At 51.7% G+C, this 19,494-nt stretch overlaps 1 protein-coding gene across 10 annotated transcripts in view; it reads left to right on the top strand.

Moving 5' to 3' along the window:
* Nucleotides 1–19,494, top strand: part of MAP4 (microtubule associated protein 4) — a 135,946-nt gene that overhangs the window by 60,372 nt on the left and 56,080 nt on the right. For all 10 annotated transcript variants that reach the window (XM_033055235.2, XM_033055226.1, XM_033055252.1 and 7 more), the window contains 4 exons: nt 13,362–13,475; nt 18,100–18,210; nt 18,629–18,757; nt 18,869–18,943. In XM_033055235.2, coding sequence (XP_032911126.1) covers nt 13,362–13,475; nt 18,100–18,210; nt 18,629–18,757; nt 18,869–18,943 — 429 coding nt within the window. The remainder of the gene's footprint in view (nt 1–13,361; nt 13,476–18,099; nt 18,211–18,628; nt 18,758–18,868; nt 18,944–19,494) is intronic.

Genomic DNA, 19,494 nt, shown 5'->3' with positions numbered 1-19,494 from the left:
CTTTAATCTCCTTCCAGTTCAGCCCCATCACTGCAAATAGGGTAAGGCTGATTATATTGTGCATTTTATCTCCCCTAGCTGCACCCCAGCTGTTGTTCTCGTTGCAGGGTGGGTTGGCACCGGGGTAATCTTGGATTAATGGGACCTTTTTTTGGAAAAAAGAAAAATTTTATAGTTAAGGAACGTATTGGATCCTGTGGAGCTGCTCAGGAGCTCTTTGGTGGTTGGGGCTGAGAGCAAATCTACACCTTGGAGCAGCTCTTGAGTGGCTGAGTGAGGAAACTCTGAAATGCTGAGCAAGGCTCTGGTGCCTCCTCCTTAAACCCCTCAGAGCTGCTCTCCCTGCAGAGAGCTCTGAACAAGCTCAGCTCTCTCAGTCCTGCATGAGCAAGTCCCTGAAATATAACTTGGATATATCCTCAGCAGTAATCTCCCCTTTTTGCTGCTGTCCTGTGCAGTTTCTGCAGCTGCTCCCAGCTCTGACCCATGAAATGCTGAGTGTGGGGCTGGTGTGGCTCAAACACTCTGGCTTTTGGCAAGTGTGGCATTAAACCTTCCTGAATTCCTGCTGAGTGCCAGAACAGGAAAGCCTTGCTGCTTTGTGGAGTTCCAGAGCTGGAATAATGTGTGAGAGATGCTCAGGATCCTGATCTACCCCTGGTCCCTTTGGAGCAGTCTCCTTTCCTGAGGGATAATCCTGCAGGCCCTTGTCCTTTCAAAAGGTGGGAGATGCTGTGTGGGATGGTTTTTCCAAGGTTGTTCTCCTGCTTTTCCATTTGGTGGGTAAAGCTCAGCTCAGTGTGGCAGAGCTGGGCTCTCCTCCCCTGGAGCTGTTCCCAGCATTGGGGTGGGGTTGGGATTTCTGTGCTGCCTTTTCCCACAAACCTGTCCCTTCATTTTGGCAGCAGGGGGAGGCAAAAAAGCTCCTTCCTGGGGGTGGCCAGGCAGGATCCCTGCTTCCCTTGGCATTAACCAATCTGCTAAACAGTGCAGGATTAACAGCTCCCCTGGGAACAGCTCTGCAACTTCAGGGCTGTGCCTGTTTCTGTGACAATTGATGCTGGAGGCACCTCTGGAATTAGAAGTGACTTGGCAAGGCACAGAAGTGACAGGAGACTGCAGGACATGAGCAAAACACAGTTCACCACCCTCCAAAAAATATCTGGGAGGGATGTTTGATTTTGTTCTGTCCCATAGGATGCTGTTTAACCTTCTCCCTTTCAGTGAGAGCACACTGCATCTGGCTGGATTGTGGGATTGATGAGGTTGGAAAAGAGCTCCAAGGTCACAGCTGTGCCTGGTGCTCAAATTGTCCCCAGCCCAGAGCACTCAGTGCCACCTCCAGAGCTCCCCTGGGCACCTCCCAGGGCAGTTCCAATCCCTTTCCATGGGGAATTCCTGCTGCTGTCCCCCTGCCCAGCCTGAGGCCATTCCCTCTCTCCTGTCCCTGTTCCTGGAGCAGTCCCTGACCCCCCATCCCCTCCTGCCAGGGAATGTCTGATCTGTCTCTCTCAAAGAGAATTCCCTGTGGTTCTCTGGGACAAGTTCAGCCTGTGCAGGGCCAGGAGTTGGCCTTGATGGGTCCCTTCCAGCTCAGGATATTCTCTGATTCTCTGGGTTGTGTTTTCCACACCCTCAGTTTGGTGTGGCCCCTGGAAAGCCACACTCTGCCCAAACTCTCTGTTTTCCCTGAAACTCCTGGGGATTCAGCAGTGACTTGGGTCTCAGAGAGTTCCCTCAGAGATGACTGAAGGACTGGAAAACAACATTTCATTCTTCTGGAGTCCTTGTTCACCTGTGCAGATTAAAGCTTTCCATGGTGGCAATTTCCCAGCTCCAGGAGGGAAACTGGGACTGCTCCTGTGAGTGAGTGGGAAGGCTGGGAGGAGAGCTCAGGGTTCCTGAGCCAACCTTTGGGACTGCCCAGGCTGGCAGTGGGAGCAGCAGGAGCAGAGATGTTCAGCAGGACACTGCAGTGGCTCTGGGACCTCCCCTGCTCAGGGATTTGGCACAGCAGAGATGGAGGGCTCTGCCTCTGCAGGGGATGTCACCAATTCTGCCTCAATTGGGGCCCAGCTCCAAATCTCCCACCCAGTGCTGGGCTGGGCAGTGGAATCTGCCAAGAGAAACCATGGAATGGGAATATCCTGGATGGGAAGGGAAAGGCAGGGCTCACCAAACCCTGGAGTTCTGTTCCTCCAGCCCACACAGGTAACACACACTGGGCCCTGGGATGTGCAGGCAGAGTATTTTCTCTGAGAAAACATCCTTCAAACTTCATTTCATCAGAGCTTTTTGATTTCTAGGATTAGAAATGAAAACATTAAGCAAGGTTTATTTTGGCTCCTCCATCTTCACACTCTAATAACTGGTTGTGTTCCTCCAGGAAGAGAATTCCCCTTTTGACATTGCCTTGCCACTTGTCACTTAGCCAACTCTTTATTTACCTTTGTGTCATTTCCTTGTGTCTCCACTTTCCCTAACATTTCCCCTGGCTACAGATAAAAATACTTTGCTTTCAGCTTTGTCAAGCCTTTGCTGGGAGATCTGTGATGTTCCATCTCCTCCTTTAGCACTCTCCTGTTTCCCTGTGCTGCAAACAGCTCTTTCAAAACAACACTCATGGGCACTTTGCAAGAGTTTGGGTGCTCCATGTCTCAACCAAAATTACTGATGCTGCTTTAAAAAAAAAAAGAAAAATAAAATCTGCAATTTTATGTGTGTCTCTGAAAGTTTCAGGTAGTTTTGTGCAGCTCTGTATTGTACCAAAGACAATCTCAGATTGAGTAGGAATCATGAGATAATCATGGAAAGATCCAAATTAGAGTTTTGCCCCATTTTGTAGCTGAGGGTTGAGCAAGATGAGATTTACCTGGCCAGACTTTCAGCTAAAAACACATAAATATATATATAATATATAAATGAGCTGATGAGTGTTTCAACTGGCAGTTGTGTTTCTTGTGATGATTTTAGAATTGCTGGTCACAGGGATCACATCAGATTTTAACATTCTGAGTTTTGTGCTGCTTTTCTGTCTTAGGGGTGTGTCCAGTCCTGCTAAAATCAGGTTTCAGCATTAAACCTCTGTGAATTGAAGAAAACAGAGCAAGAGCAGGTTCAGCAGTGCTGAAGGGGATGAGGGATGGAGGGACAGGACACTGGGAATGGCTTTGAGCTGAAGGAGGGGGGATGTAGGTGGGATTTTGGGAAGGAATTCCTGGCTGGGAGGGTGGGAAGGGGCTGGGATGGAATTCCCAGAGCAGCTGTGGCTGATCCCTGGAAATGTCCAAGGCCAGGATGGACGCTTGGGGCAGCCTGGGGCAGTGGGAGGTGTCCCTGCCCTGGTGTCCCCAGGTGTCCCAGGTGTCCCTGCCCAGGTGGCACAGGATGATCCTGAAGGTCCCTCCACACCCAATCCATTCAGGGATTCAATTCTCAATGCTCATCTTTCTGGTGGTGAATTCCAATTCCACACCATACCCCAGAGGGACCTGGAGGGCAGGAATTGAGGATTTGTCCCTTGCTGGTGCAATCTGGGGTCCCCCACAGCTGCCCTGTGCCCTCCTGGTCCCTGCCTGGGTTTGAAGGTGACACTCTGAGCTCTGCTGTGCTGTCCCCAAGGCAGCCCCAGCCTGGGGAGCTGTCTGGGCTGGCTGAGCCCTGCAGGGTGAGCAGGGCAGGGAGCAGCTCCCAGAACCCTGGAGCTGTCTGCTCGTGTCTCCATCACAGCCCAGCCTGCCCCTGCTGTCAGCTCCATCTAGGTGAGACAGTTCAGTTCCAGAGCATGGAGCTGAGCAATAATTCTAATAATAATTCTTTTTTTTTTCCCTTCTATCCCATGCCTGTGGTGCTTGGGTGGGAGCTGCTCCCTCAGATTCCAGGTGAGCTCTCAGGGTCCATCCCCAGCAATGAAACCACTGCATTTCCTAGATTTTCAGAAGGAAATAAAATGGGCAGGGTTTATTTCAAAACATCAGAGAGTCCTTGGTGAGGAATTAAAGAATTCCTAGAAAACTGGCTGCCCCTGTGCAGGGCTGTAAATCAGAGTGATTTCAAAAGGGCACAGCCAGCAGAAGCTGCCTGAATAAACAGTGATGGAATTGTAGATTCCTGGTATTATGTAAATGCCTTCATGCTTTGATGTCCCTCGTGTCATTAGTGTGACACTAGCTGGAATTAATGGCCATAAAACTCTATTACAAACGTGGCACAGAGATTTCTCCTGACTGCTGATTGCTGCTGTGAGCTCTGCCACGGGATTGGGAAAGCTGAAAGTAGGTCAGGGTGATGTGTGTGAGCAGGGGCTGCTGGAATCACACCACAAACAAACAGCACTGAGTGCTGAAGGGAAATTTGCTATTTTAAGCCCTTATTTCCATTATCACCATCTCATTCTGCACAACAAGCATGTGGGGGGTGTTGTGGTCGTGCACCCACAGATGGGATCCAGGAAGGAGCAGAAAAAAATTAATTTAATTTTATACAGAGATGTGTGTGTGTGTTGATGTGTTTCAAGGGTGACAGTAAATACTGTCACTCCTGAGTGGCTCCTCCATCTCATGTGAGGCAGACTGAAAGTGCCAAAATATGTAGGTCAAAAGAAAAGAAGCATTTTGCATCCCAAATGTTGGAATTGCAGGCTGGAATTGCTGATACCTGAGGTGGAGCGTGGGGCAGGATTACAGGGATGTTTTCCACACTCCTTACATGTTTATAATTCACTCCTCATGGCAGCTCTTGGGGAGAAGTGTTGGCTCCCAAGCTGAATTAAATTAAAGATTGGGATGTTTTGAACCTGCAGAAGGTTTAATCATGGAGCTGCTGCATGGTTCCCCTTAGGACAGCTGGATGAGAAAAGGTGGGGAATGAGGAATATGACAGAATTGGCTGTTTTTAGGTGATAAAAACATGGGCAGGAGGGAGAAAAGGGCAATAAATTCAAACTCAGCAGTCAGGGATGGCAGGAGTTAAACCTGTTGGGAAGGTAAAGTGCTAAAAAACAGATGGAGGGAAGTGATTTGGATTGTAGGAAAGGCATTCACTGACCATCCCAAGGAGGCTCTGGCCAGTGCTTTTAGAAGTCTGGGAAAAAAGGAGGAAATTAATAAGGATGGAAGTGAGGACTTAGGGCTGGAGAGATTTAAGGAGCCCCCAGATTATGGTGCACAGTGATTTACAAGCACTGGAGTGCAGGAGTCAAAAGAGGAGGATTTCCAGTTTATCAGAGATAAGAGAAGGTTGGAAGGAAGCTGTGAAGGGAGAGAGGGGAAGGTGATGCAGGGTTCAGCCCTTTGCCTGCTTTAGTTCTGGTTTTTATCATTGGATAAGGATTAGAGCACAGGGAGCAGGGCAGGGAGCTCCAGGATGGGGATGGGAGATCCCAGGTGATGGAGAGGGCTGGGGGTGTGCAGCATTGTTGATCTGTAACCTGTTTCATGAAAAGATAGCAGAACAGGAGGTGACACAAGCAGAGAGAACCACTGGAGTGATGGGGTGTGAGCAGGTGTAGCTACAACGTGGTGCAGCCAGGGTGTTTCATTGCTTTATTTGCTCTAAGTTTTGAGCAGTTTTGTGCCCTCCCAGGCAGAGGAACAGCTCTGGGAAAGTGCTGCTAGTGGATCAGGTGAGCTGTGTGGACCTTGTTCTTCTTCATGGTTCTGTAAATATTGACTCTCAGAGGAGCACACTTGGAGCTGTGATCCCCAGCAGAGACTGTAAGTGCTGCTTTTACTTAGTTTTGTTCTCTCCTCTGGCCCTGATTGCATTTAAAAAAAAGAATTCAGGTCTGGGATGTTGTCAGGGGAGGATTTGGGGTTTGCAGCAGCTCAGGCTGTGTCCTGCTGGGTGATGGGAGTGGGAGCTGGCACTGATCCTGCTCCTGGCACTGATCCTGCTCCTGGCACTGATCCTGCTCCTGGCACTGATCCTGCTCCTGGCAGCTCTGCCCAGCTCTGCCAGGCAAGGGAAACAGGGATGGCTGAGCCTTGGGAACACAGCTCAGGTACCAACTTCCACAGAGAGAGCACTGCAGGAGGAGAAATCCTGGGCTGCTAAAGATAAAGGAGTGGTTTTTGTGTTCTCTGAAGAGGAATCTGCAGGTTTACTCTTTGTGGTAGTTTGGGTGACTGGTTGGGACTCAGAAGGATAAAGCTCAGGGAAGGTTTGGGGTACCAGGTCATCATCAGTGGGAAGTAAGGAATGTTTTCTTTTTGGAGTTTTGCTGACTGTTTATTCCTCAGGTATTTTTTTAAAACCCACTCTGTGGCTCTGGGATTTCCTGGGAGCAGGGGCACTTTGTCCTGTGTGCAGACTGGCAGCAGGTGGTGGTTTGGCTGCTCTGTGTTTGTGGTGTCCTGAGCCCTGGGTGGGTGTTGGCTCAGGATTCCCTGAGCTGTGCCTGGGCTGGACTGGAGAGTGCTCCTGGGCCTCTGCTGAGCCAGAGCAGAATCACAGAACCATGGAGTGGTGTTTGTGGGAAGGCAGGCAGGACTCCTTCCTCTGTGCCAGCTGCCCAAGCCCAGTCCAGCCTGCCCTGGGCACTGCCAGGGGCTGGAATGCCCAGCTGTGCCAGTCTGTGCTGAGGTTCCTGAGCACATCCTGCACTCCACACCCACTGCTGTGCCAGTCTGTGCTGAGGTACCTGGGCACATCCTGCACTCCAGGGCCACTGCTGTGCCAGTCTGTGCTGAGGTACCTGGGCACATCCTGCACTCCAGACCCACTGCAGCTGCTCCTGCTCACCCCCAGGGTCTGGGTTCATTCTCTGGCTCTGGTGTGTGTGTCCCTGTCCTACAGACTCCTTTCCTGGGGGAGCTGCCTGCCTTGAACACCCCTCCAGGTGGTGATTCCTGTGTCCCTGTGAGCCTGTTTGAGCTCTGAGCCCCAGGCTCAGCTGGACCTTTGCTGGATGAGTCCTTGGCTGTTCCCTCCTGCTCTGCCCTGCTCCTGACCCTGCACTCAGCCTCTGTCCCATCATGGAGCTGGAACTGGAGCATTCCCTGAATGAGGATGAAGCTGTTTAAATTTGGTGACAGCCCTTTCAGGGGAAATTGCCTCTGCCTGCTCAGAAGGAGGGCTGGCAGTGCTGCAGGTCCCAGCTGCCTCTGCAAACTGCACTGTCACTGCTCTGTGACAGCACAAGGGACACTCTGTCCCTGCCTGGGCTGGCACTGGGCATGGAGGGGCTGCAGTCCCCAAAAAACTCCCTGGGGAGTCTGGAGCCCAGCTGGGTGGGAGGTTCCATGGAAGTGCAGGTGATCCTTGTTTTCCACCCAGGTTTTGTCCCTTGGATCTTTGTCCCAGCACCCCCAGCCCTGTGAGGTCTCAGAGCTGTGGCCAGGCTGGCACAGGGGGAGGCTCCAGCTGGTGCTCACAGCTCAGCTGGAGAAAAGGGGATCAGGGGAACTTGGATCTCCAGAATTCCCTGGCAGGAGGGGACAGGAGGGTCAGGCTGTGCTCCAGGGACAGGGACAGGAGGGAGGGAATGGCTCAGGCTGGGCAGGGGGACAGCAGCAGGAATTGCCCATGGAAAGGGTGGGCAGGGATTGGCAGTGCCAGGGAGGGTTGGATCCCCATCCCTGCAGTGTCCCAGGAGCACTGGGGGTGGCACTCAGAGCTCTGGGCTGGGGACAGTTTGGGGATCAGGCACAGCCTGGTTCTGGTGCTCTGGGAGGGCTTTTCCAGCCTGGATAATTCCAGGATTCTGGGATCCCTGGGGCTCTCCCCATGCCAGCACAGTGGGGTTTGGACAGTGCCCACTCCTCACTATGATCCTTTTGCTTCAAAATTGATCTTATTTCAGCTTCTGTTTCCTGGGCACAGAGCTTGCTGTGCTTCTTCTCCCAGGCAGGGAATGGGGAAGGGACTGAGCTGGCTCACCCTGGCACTGCTGCCCTGCCTTCCCATAGGGAATGTTCTGTGCATCCCCTGCACCAGCCCTGGGCCTGCTGAGCACCTCTGGTGTGCACTGAAATATTCCCTGCCTGGGATGTGCAGAGGGTCCTGGCTTCAGGCAGGAACCCCAGGTGAAACACAAGTGAGCTGAGAAAAACCAAACAAAAAACCCAAGCAGGGACAGCTCCCACTGTCCCAGGGTGATCCAAGTGTCCAGCCTGGCCTTGGACATTCCAGGGATCAGCTGCTCTGGGAATTCCATCCCAGCCAGGAATCCCTTCCCAATATCCATCCCTGCCCTCTGGCAGCCATTCCCTGTGTCCTGTCTCTCCAGCCTTGTCCCTCTCCAGCTCCCAACACCTGGAGCATTTCCAGTGAGGTGGAAATAAGTCTTCAGTGAGTTTTTTGTTTTAAACCAGAGCTTCAGGTGCCTTTGTCATTGGAAGGTGAGTCTGTGAGGGTGGCTCAGGGGATGGGAGCCCTGCTGGCCCCTGGTCCAGGGCTCTGAGGAATAAAGCTGAGCCCTGCTGAGGATTCCTCCCTTCCTGAGCAGCATTGCCATGGGGAGCAGGGGCAGCAGAACAAACACAGAGCAATTAGAGCAGAGCTGGGAGATGGGAGCTCTGTGCTTCCACCCCCCAACTGATGACAAAGCAATTGCTGCCAGAAAATTCCCTCTGGGAAGGAGAATGAGGAAGGGAAAAAAACTGGACAAGAGACTGTAGCTACTGCAGATTTTTTTTTTTTTTTTTTACAAGGCAGAACATGAACCTTGTGTTGAACTTTCAAGTTACTGAGTTTGCATCTCTGAAGTTTGGAGATAGTGATTGTGACAGCCCTAGCACAGAGCCCTTTTAGCATTCAGGGTTATGTAACCCATGGAACTGCAGAGGGAGAGCAGCAAAACCCTTCTGGAACTGTCAGCACCCTCTGAAATGCCCTGCAGTTTTTGAGGGCCTTTAATAGATTCCTGATCTTCTTCTTCTTCCCATCCAACTCAGTGGAGGAATTTAATTTGCTTCTCATTTCAGGGACTTGAGAGTGCCAGGGCAAGGAAGGATGGGATGTTGGGATGGGTGGATTACTGGGATGGATGGGACACTGGGATGGATGGGACACTGGGATGGATGGGATACTGGGATGGATGGGATATTGGGATGGATGGGATACTGAGATGGAATTCCTGACTGTGAGGGCAGGGAGAGGCTGGGATGGAATTCCCAGAGCAGCTGTGGCTGTCCCTGGATCCCTGAAGTGTCCAAGGCCAGGCTGGATGGGGCTTGGAGCAGCCTGGGACGGTGGGAATTTGGAATAAGATGATGAAGTGAAAGTGTTTTGTGTAATCTCAGCCAGATTTGGGCTCTGCACTGGAGTTAAATTTTTCTCTTCTGCAAGGACAGGAATGTCTTTTCTCCAAAGAGCTGCTGGATCTGAGGGAGCTCAGGAGGCTGGAAGGAGCCTCTGACATCCCAAACCCAGCACCTCTCCCAAAGCAGGCTCTGCTGGGCTCTGCTCAGCTGGGTTTGGGCTGGACACTCCTCAGCCTCTCTGGCCAGTGTCCAGTGTCCAGTCCCCTCAGGTTTCATTCTCCATGGCATGGAATTGCTGCATTCACTTTGCCAAGAGGAAGGGAGGGAGTAACCAGCTTTGACAGCTCTGCTCTGGGTGAATTCTCCTCCATCAGTGCTTTGGATATTCATTAAATGCAGAAAGTTCCTGCAATCCTGAGCTCTTATCCCTTGGATAAAAATGTACACCTCCCTTTGGGTGGCTGGGTGACATCTTTTTCCATGTAGTTCCTGTCTGTGCTTATCCCTTTGGATTTTGGGGATTAGTGATGCTTGTCTGCAAAAAACTCACAGGGGTTTTCAGACCCTTCACTCTGAACTGAACTAGACAATATTTTATTTTATAAAACCATGAGGCTGATAACAAAGCATTGAGGGGATGTTCCTGCAATGTTTGCTCTAAAGCCAGCAGGCACAAAGATCCTGAGCATCTTGTGGGGTACCCTGAGACCTTTCAGGGGAAACTTTTACCTCCCTTACCCTGAATTATGTCTGGAAGTGATGTCCTGAGCAAGGGAAGGAGAGCCTGGAATGTCTTGGCTGCCTGTTGGGGTTTTTACCTGGTGTTGCAGGTAGATCCCACCCTGTACAGCTCCAGATTGAAGGGGTGTGTGCCTGAACACCAGACAGACCTGCAGGCAGAGTTCTCACAAATCCCTCAGTGGGAAGCAGAAGTTATTCCTGTGATAAATGTCCTGAGCACAGGCACCAAGTGCTCCCAAAACAGTGAATCCTTAAAGCATCCAGTGTGGAGGAGGAAAAGCTCCAGGGAGCCTGGAGGGATCCAGGAGAGCTGGAGGGATGGAGGGACAGGACACAGAGGGCAGGGATGGATGGATGGATGATGGATGGATGGATGGATGATGGATGGATGATGGATGATGGATGGAGGATGGATGGATGGATGATGGATGGATGATGGATGATGGATGGATGATGGATGATGGATGGATGATGGATGGATGATGGATGGGTGGATGGATGGATGGATGATGGATGGGTGGATGGATGATGGATGGATGATGGATGATGGATGGATGGATGATGGATGGATGATGGAGGATGGATGATGGATGGATGGATGATGGATGATGGATGGATGATGGATGGATGATGGATGATGGATGGATATTGGGAAGGGATTCCTGGCTGGGCTGGAATTCCCAGATTTGCTGTGGCTGCCCCTGATCCCTGGAATGCCCAAAGCCAGTTTGGATCCTGGGACAGTGGGAGGTGTCCCTGCCATGGCAGGGTGGCCCTGGATGGGATTTTGGGTCCTTTCCAGCCCAAACCATCCCATGACTGATTCTGGAGCTCCTTTTTGAGGCTGCAGATGGCACACCCTGAGGAGGGGGATGTGTGTGGTGGGGATTTGCATTCCCTGTGGCACTGATGGGGATTTATTGGCATGGCTGAGCAAAGTGGGGACTGCAGCAGGGCCAGCAGAGCCTCCCTGTGAGCTGCACCCATCCCAGGCTGCTCTGGGTGAATTCCCTGTGGGATGAAGCTCCCAAGCCTCCCTGTGCTCATTTTCCCTGCTGGGTGCTGCCAGGGCCCTCTCCTGGCTGCTCCCTCATTAATTTTGCAGATACTTAACCCCTGAGCTGGAGGTCTGGGCAGTGCCTCCCCAGATTAGCATCCCCTGCAGAGAGCAGCTTTAGTGTGTAATCCTGTCCTCAGGGAGCCTGGCTGGACATTCCCTGGCTAGACATTCCCTGGCTGGACATTCCCTGGCTGTCCTGTCCCAGCTCCCAGCCCCTGCTGGTGGCCTGGTGGTCACTTTGGGCTGGGTTATTGGGAGCTGGGGCTGTGCTGACCTGTGCAGAGATGATCACACAAACAGCTGGGCACTGCTGAATGCTCCCCCTGGCATCCTGCAGGGAGGTGCTGCCTGCATGGGATCCCTGCTTTACTGCCAGCAGCAAGTTTGCTTTGTGAGTATGTTGTTAATGGTGTTTTTTCCTTTAAGCAAGACTCTGTAAGCTCTAATCCTACATTGGTTTATATTATCAGGGCTGGTAACCGGATTTTCAGCTATCAGCCAGCTTTAATACTTGCTAAAATTGCTTTACAGGTCTGTGGGATCTGTCAGATTTGCATTTTGTGTGCAGTGCATTATGTGCTGCCCATGCACATTCACTGGGCCTTGGAAGAGTTTGGCTTCTCCTTTTTGTTGCTTTGGTGGCTTTTTTTGGTAGGTCAGAGGCAGAAAGTGTTTCTGGGGGGGTTGGGTTTGGAACTGAGAAATCCTCTTTGCCCAACCCTTGGGAAATCTGAGATCAGGTTTGGTGCTCCAGGTTTGATAAGGGAAACTGAATTTTGGGATGACAAACGAGCTGGAAGTGTCCACTTGATGGCAAAAAACTTGGAAAACATTTTGGGAGTAGCAGAGGGGGGTTTGCTGCTGGTGTCTGTGATCCAGAACTCTTTGTTGTGCTGGTTCTGGCAGGGGAGCTCAGCCCTGGCTGGCACAGGGAAGGGGTGGCTGCTGCAGGGTCCCTGTCCTGTCCCTGTGCTGTCCCTGTGCTGTCCCTGTCCCTGTTCTGTCCCTATCACTGTCCCTGTACTGTCCCTGCTCTCCCTGCACCCCTCCTTGCACCAGGATTCCTGCTGGGAAGCAGAGCCAGCTTTGGGTTTTTAATTTGCATCTGTTGTGCAAATATTGTGTGCAGAACATTCCAGTGCTGGTTTAGCCTGGCAGGGTTGGCAGAGGCAGCTCCAGCTGCTCCTGCTGCACTTCCAGAGGGCTCTGGGGCTTTGCTGCAGCTCAGGGTACAAACCTGCCTGGGCTGTGCTCTTCATCTGCTGGGGACGCAAATATTTCCCATTAATTCCTTTTGTCCTCCCTCCTTCTCCAGCCCTGGCTGTGCTTCCCCTCTCTATTTACAGGTATGGACACAGCCTGGCTGCTGAACCCCCCAAAGTGGAGGGGTTTCTTCAGTTTTACCTTTCTGACCCTAATTTTATGTTTTTCCCTGTGAAATCTTTACTCATGGCAATATGCTGCTATGTTTGTACTGCTCACAAATTGATTTGTTTCAAATATTGGGAGTTCAAGCAGTGGGTGCTCTCCATCAGGCTCATAATATCATCATATTGAAGAGGTTCTTGAATGTTTTATCTGCTCCCAGGCTCTTCCTCACACTGTCAAGGACTTTCAGTGTCTTCTATTTATTTTTTTTTTTGCTTTAAATAGTTGTATAGACATGCAAATGACAGGCTCCTGTCTGGAGGAATTTACAGTGGAATCTAATTAAATCCCTTGCTGTCCTGTACCACAAATGATGGTAAATAATAATAATGTCTCTTGACACATTGCAGTGGCACTTCATCTCCAAAGCACTTTGCAAAGCTAAATAAAATATTACCAAAATTCCATTATAGTAGCAAATAAAATATAGAGAAATATTTGGCGGGGGGCACCCAGGGGTGCTCAGGGCTGTCCTGGAACAGCCTGGAGTGGGGACACACAGGAGTGGGGACAACATGGAGTGAGTGTCACACACACACAGAATGTCACACACAGTGTCACACACAGTGTCTGTGTTTAATTAAAGCTAAAAGTCATTAGTCTGGGTGTTAATTTTGGACCTGTCCCCTGACTTTGTCCTGTTTAAAGCTTCAGGACTTATGGTTTTGTTCCTTTGGTACCAGGGCAGCACTTCCATGGGAGGCTGTTCTTGATCTCCATGTGCCTGAGGACAAGAGATCCCCATTATTGTGTGCCTTGGATTTGCAGAGCTGGATCAAACCAGTAAAAAATGAAAATTTTGGTGTCTGGTTTGGCTGCCAGTCCCTGTTACCTGGGGATGCCACATCCCAATGTCACATGGTGCACCAGTCCATTATAAATATTTCAATATTTGGCTTCTGACCAGCTCTTTCCTTCTCCCCTGCCAGTGTTCCCAGGAGAGATCATGGATGAGAAGATGTCCTACAAAGAGTTCCTGGACCGCAACGACTCGTGGGCAGCAGAGGAGAGGGAGCTGTGCTTCAGGCCCATGGACATGGCTGGTAGGAGGCTCAGGGGCTGCAGCCCCCCTGCCTGGGGCACCTGGGCACCCTCCTGGGCTCCCTCCTGGGCACCCTCCTGGGCACCCTCCTGGGCTCCCCTGGGCTCCCCTGGGCTCCAGTCCTGCCCCATCCCTGCAGGAGCTGCTGCTGCCCAGGCTCAGAGTGACCCTGCCAGCCCTGAGCAAGGACCAGGGGGCCAGGACAGGCTGGACCAGGCTGTCAGCCAGGCCAGGTGCTGCCCTCAGGGCTCTGTCACCCCATGGAGCTCAGTGTCACCCCATGGAGCTCAGTGTCACCCCATGGAGCTCAGTGTCACATCATGGAGCTCAGTGTCACCCCATGGAACTCAGTGTCACCTCATGGAGCTCAGTGTCACCCCATGGAGCTCAGTGTCACCTCATGGAGCTCAGTGTCACCTCATGGAGCTCAGTGTCACCCCATGGAGCTCAGTGTCAGCCCATGGAGCTCAGTGTCACATCATGGAGCTCAGTGTCACCCCATGGAGCTCAGTGTCACCTCATGGAGCTCAGTGTCACCCCATGGAGCTCAGTGTCACATCATGGAACTCAGTGTCACCCCATGGAGCTCAGTGTCACCTCATGGAGCTCAGTGTCACCCCATGGAGCTCAGTGTCACCCCGTGGAGCTCAGTGTCACATCATGGAGCTCAGTGTCACCCCATGGAGCTCAGTGTCACCCCATGGAGCTCAGTGTTACCCCATGGAGCTCAGTGTCACCCCGTGGAGCTCAGTGTCACCCCGTGGAGTTCAGTGTCAGCCCATGGAGCTCAGTGTCAGCCCATGGAGCTCAGTGTCACCCCATGGAGCTCAGTGTCACCCCGTGGAGTTCAGTGTCACCCCATGGAGCTCAGTGTCACCCCGTGGAGCTCAGTGTCAGCCCATGGAGCTCAGTGTCACATCATGGAGCTCAGTGTCACATCATGGAGCTCAGTGTCATCCCATGGAGTTCAGTGTCACATCATGGAGCTCAGTATCACCCCGTGGAGCTCAGTGTCACCTCATGGAGCTCAGTGTCACATCATGGAGTTCAGTGTCACCCCATGGAGCTCAGTATCACCCCGTGGAGCTCAGTGTCACCTCATGGAGCTCAGTGTCACATCATGGAGTTCAGTGTCACCCCATGGAGCTCAGTGTCACATCATGGAGCTCAGTGTCACATCATGGAGCTCAGTGTCACATCATGGAGCTCAGTGTGTCACATCATGGAGTTCAGTGTCACCCCATGGAGCTCAGTGTCACCCCATGGAGCTCAGTGTCACATCATGGAGCTCAGTGTCACCCCGTGGAGCTCAGTGTCACCTCATGGAGCTCAGTGTGTCACCTCATGGAATTCGGTGTCACCCCATGGAGCTCAGTGTCACCCCGTGGAGTTCAGTGTCACCCCGTGGAGCTCAGTGTCACCCCGTGGAGCTCAGTGTCACCTCATGGAGCTCAGTGTCACATCATGGAGCTCAGTGTCACCCCATGGAGTTCAGTGTCACCTCATGGAGCTCAGTGTCAGCCCATGGAGCTCAGTGTCACATCATGGAGCTCAGTGTCACCCCGTGGAGCTCAGTGTCACCTCATGGAGCTCAGTGTGTCACCTCATGGAATTCGGTGTCACCCCATGGAGCTCAGTATCACCCCGTGGAGCTCAGTGTCACCTCATGGAGCTCAGTGTCAGCCCATGGAGCTCAGTGTCACATCATGGAACTCAATGTCACCCCATGGGACGCTCCAGGCTGGGCAGAGGGGCTGGGAAAGGCTCTGGAGGGACCCAGGGGGGCCCAGCCCAGGGCAGGGATTGTCCCCCTGTGCTGGCCCTGCTGAGGGACCCCCTGGAATCCTGGGGGCAGCTCCAGCCCCTCCCAACAGGAGAGCCCTGGAGGGGCTGGAGCTGTCCAGGGAATGGAGCTGGGAAGGGGCTGGAGCCCCAGGAGGGGCTGAGGGAGCTGGGAAGGGGCTCAGCCTGGAGAAATGGAGGCTCAGGGGGAACTTGTGGCTCTGCACAACTCCCTGCCAGGAGGGGACAGGGAGGGTTGGGCTCTGCTCCAGGAACAGGGACAGGACAAGTGGAAGTGACCTCAAGGGTTGCCAGGGAAGGTTCAGGTTGGAAATTGGAAAAATTCCTTCACTGAAGGGTGGTTGGGGGTTGGAAGGGGCTGCCCAGGGCACTGGGGGATTCCTGTCCCTGGGTGTTCCAAACCCAAGCACACACAGCTGTTTGTGCTGTGTTTGCTCCAAGGCTGGAGCTGCTCTGGGAGGTCTCTCCCAGCCCCTCCAGGTGTGGGATTCGATGCCCAGAGCAGATTTTGGGGCTCCCAGAGCTGTGAGCACTGTGGGTTTCAGTGCAGACCTCCCCAGATGTGTCCCCAGGCTGCTGCCATGTCACTGCCAGGTTGGATGTGACACAGACACACAGTGGAATAGAATAACAATGTGTTTCCTTTATTTAGAGTGTTCTTTAGTTTATACACTCCTAAGAAAGCATGATTTTAAGTCATTGATACATCACAATAACTTATTATATTCATTGGTGCAAAGCAATTAGCATTCACATGTTTGGCAAAAGCTTTGCACAAATTTAATTAAGCACCTGTACTCATTTACTTATGCACATGGTTTACATACAAAAATATTCCATGTATGTTTTTTAAATCAGTTTCCATGATTTGACTTTTTCCTTGCTGTGGATACACTCAGCATTTATCAATTGCTGTTTTTTCTGCTAACTCAGTTTGGTTTACAGGAAAATGAGCTGCACCCTGTGTGACCCAGCCCTGCACACAGATACACTTTCACCCTGCAGCTGCCCCTCAATTTTCTCTTTTTTCCCCTCTCATTTTTGGAAATTAAATTGCTTGCTGGCTGAGAAATGTGTGTCCTGCCCAGATTATCCCAGGCAATCAACCTCAAAAGATGCAGGATGGAACTTTTTTTTTATTACTGTATTTTTGAGTACTGCAGCCCTGCTCAGTGCATGATTTCCTTACTGACAATGTCTGTGAGAGGCTCTGTGAGGAGCTGATGTATTTTCACAAGGATGAGAAATGATTCATGAGGAGCTGCAGGTTTGTTGGGTTTTCCCTCCTGTTGCTGTGTGGGTGCAGGAATGGGACATTGATGTCATTCTGCTCAAGAGCCAGATGTCAGATTTGTTAATTAGGAACAATTCACATGCCTGGCCCATCACCCAGTGTTCTTTTGGCCTGAATAATTGGAATATTTCAGTTCATTTGTTCACATTTCTTCAGGTTTCCTGTCCTTGGAGTGTGTTGCACACCTGGGAATTTCAGGATCAGTGTGTCCTGTTGCTCTTGCAGCTGGAGATAAATGAATTCTGCTTATATGGATATATGGAATGATGGAGCAGAGGGATCTGAGCAGCTTTAAGGACTTGGGAATGGGAACACCAGAGAAGACTCAGAGAAGTCTCTGGGTTTATTCAGTGTTTGTGTGCCCACTCTTTGGGAAATGGGAGGATGATTTCCCCCCCAAAGAGAGGATTCTCTGGCCAGTGGTGCCCCATCCCTGTAATTCCTTGTTCCCTGGGGAGCAGCAGGGGAATTTCAGCTCTCCCACTTCTCCCCTTTTCCCTCTGGAGCAGAGTAGGGCTGGCTCAGAGTTGCCCATTTTTACATCATCCAAGTGCTGGGCAGAGAGGGAACATCAGCATTATTTTTTTATTTTCAATTGCTTTCAGTCATGATCTCTTTTTTTTTTTTTTTCCTTTTTTGTTTTTTTTTTCTTTTTTAATTGAGAAGAAGTCAGTTGTTCAGACCTGGCAATACTGTTCTAACCAGCCTGAAATCAAAACATTCTGCACATTGCTCTGAGGGAAGATATTCCCTTGGCATCTCAATCTGACAGGTTATAGAGGAATTACTCAGCTCACCTGGTGCTGACATCCCAGCACACTGTGGGCTTGGGAACACCTCAGGCTGGGCTGTCAGCCCTGCAGGGACAGAGCTGGCATGGAAATGAGCCCCAGATCCCCTGAGCTGGCTGTGCCTGGGGGAAATCCCAGAGTCTGGAAATAGGGTGGGGAAGGGAGCACCCAGGGAGAGCTCAGAGCCCCTGGAGGGATCCAGGAGAGCTGGAGAGGGGCTGGGGACAAGGATGGAGGGACAGGACACAGGGGATGGCTTCACAGGGACCTCACAGCTCATCCCACTCCGTCTCTTGGGTGGGCAGGGACCCCTCCCACCATCCCAGCCCTGTCCAGCCTGGCTTGGGCACTGCCAGGGATGGGACAATCTGCCTGGGACACTGGGAGATGTTTTAATTTCCCAGTAACTTGGTTAAAATGCCAGCCCATCAGCCTGGGTCATAGTGGGGGGCTCTGAGCTGAGCCCAGCCCTTGCTCCTGGCTCAGATTCCTGGGATGTGTCCAGCTGGCTCCTCCTGGAGGGGAGGGCTCAGTTTCTCCAGGAACAATCATGATCCACTTTCCCCCAAAATCAGCCACAGAGCTGCTGCTGGGTGTAAATTCTAATTACAAATAGGTTTTCTCCTGGTGCACAATCCCAAAAGCTGCTTTTCCTTGGGATCTGCTGCATCCTCACCCTGTTGTTCCAACGTGTTCCTGTCCTGGGTGCTGACCCTGCCTGCTTGTGTCTCTGCCAGACCCCTTCAGCGTGCACAGAGGGGACAACCTGCCAGATCTGTCCTTCCCCACGGACATGAAGAACGTGCCACTGTTCCCAGGCCACGCTGAGGCTGCCAGGGACATCCTTGGTGAGCTCCTCCTCTCTTGTCTTTCATGTACTGGAAATTCAGCTTGTCAATTCACAAGCTTTTTTCTTCCCCCTGCTCTTGTTTTAATGGCTAAAATGCAGATACTCAGCAAAGTGCTGATCAGGATTTCACCTCTTGGATTATTATATTCATGTTGGATTATTAAGGGGTTACCAGCAGGAGTTCATGGGGGCAGAAGCAGAAAGCCAAAGGAAATAATTTGCCTGTGTTTACTCTCTTACACCTTGTCAGAAAGTTCTGTTAAATCCAGAATTTATGGTTTGTGAAGCAGAACTAACATTTGATGCAGGTTTATCTGAACTGCTGCTGAGCAGAACAGTCCAAGTGTGGTAGGATCTGAAATTTAGGAGAGAAGTCCTTAGGGCAGGTGATGAACAGAAGTTTTTTATTTCCTTAGCTCCACATGGATCCATGGTGGGACCTGAACAACCTTTCCTGGGGTCCCTGTACTCCCCTGCAGAGGCTCTGGAGCCCTCAGCCTTCATGGGCCTCGAGTCAGGCACAGAATTCCTGCCAGGAAAAGCAGGTGAGGAGCAAAGCTTTTCTCTTCTGGCTGGGTTTGGAGGGCTGGCAGCTGGAAAATCCCAGTTTAGGATGTTCCGGGGGTCAGGGCTGGACTCTGTGTTTGTTCCCACAGCACCTGAAGAGTACTGGATGGGAGCTCAGCAGGACATGAAGGGACCAGACACCTCTTTCTTTGTTGAGCCACCAGGTAAAAGCAGTTTGGAGCTGAATGTGCAGGGAATGTTGGTGGGGAGCTCCTGGGCAGCAGAACCAGCTCTGTCCTTGTGTGCCTCCCCAGGGGACAGGAGGCTGGGACAGCCAGGTGGGACAAGGACAGGGACAGCAAGGACAGCACTGTGTGCTGCTCACACCAGCTTGGGGTGGAAATGCATCTGTGGGGAGTGGGAAAGGCTTCAAACTGAAAGGAGGGGGGTTGGATGGGGTGTTGGGAGGGAATTCCTGCCTGGGAGGGTGGGGAGGCCTGGCACAGGGTGGCCAGGCTGGACAGGGTTGGAGCAGCTGGGACACTGGAGGGTGTCCCTGGGTGATCCTTGAGGTCCTTCCCACCCAACTTTTCTGGGATTTTACAATTACCTTTAAATTCTGCTCACAGTCACATCTTGGAAGCTCCACTGGGACATTATCCCACTGGGAACTCGTGTGTGTTACCAAACCTGACCCATGATGGATCTTTATTTCTATGAGGAACAGAGAGAGTTTCACCCTGTCATGGGCAGGGAGTTTCTGGAGCTGGGGCTG

This window comes from Catharus ustulatus, chromosome 1, assembly GCF_009819885.2.
Source record: "Catharus ustulatus isolate bCatUst1 chromosome 1, bCatUst1.pri.v2, whole genome shotgun sequence".
NCBI classification, from domain to species: Eukaryota; Metazoa; Chordata; class Aves; order Passeriformes; family Turdidae; genus Catharus; species Catharus ustulatus.
This window is presented reverse-complemented; position numbering and strand designations above follow the sequence as displayed.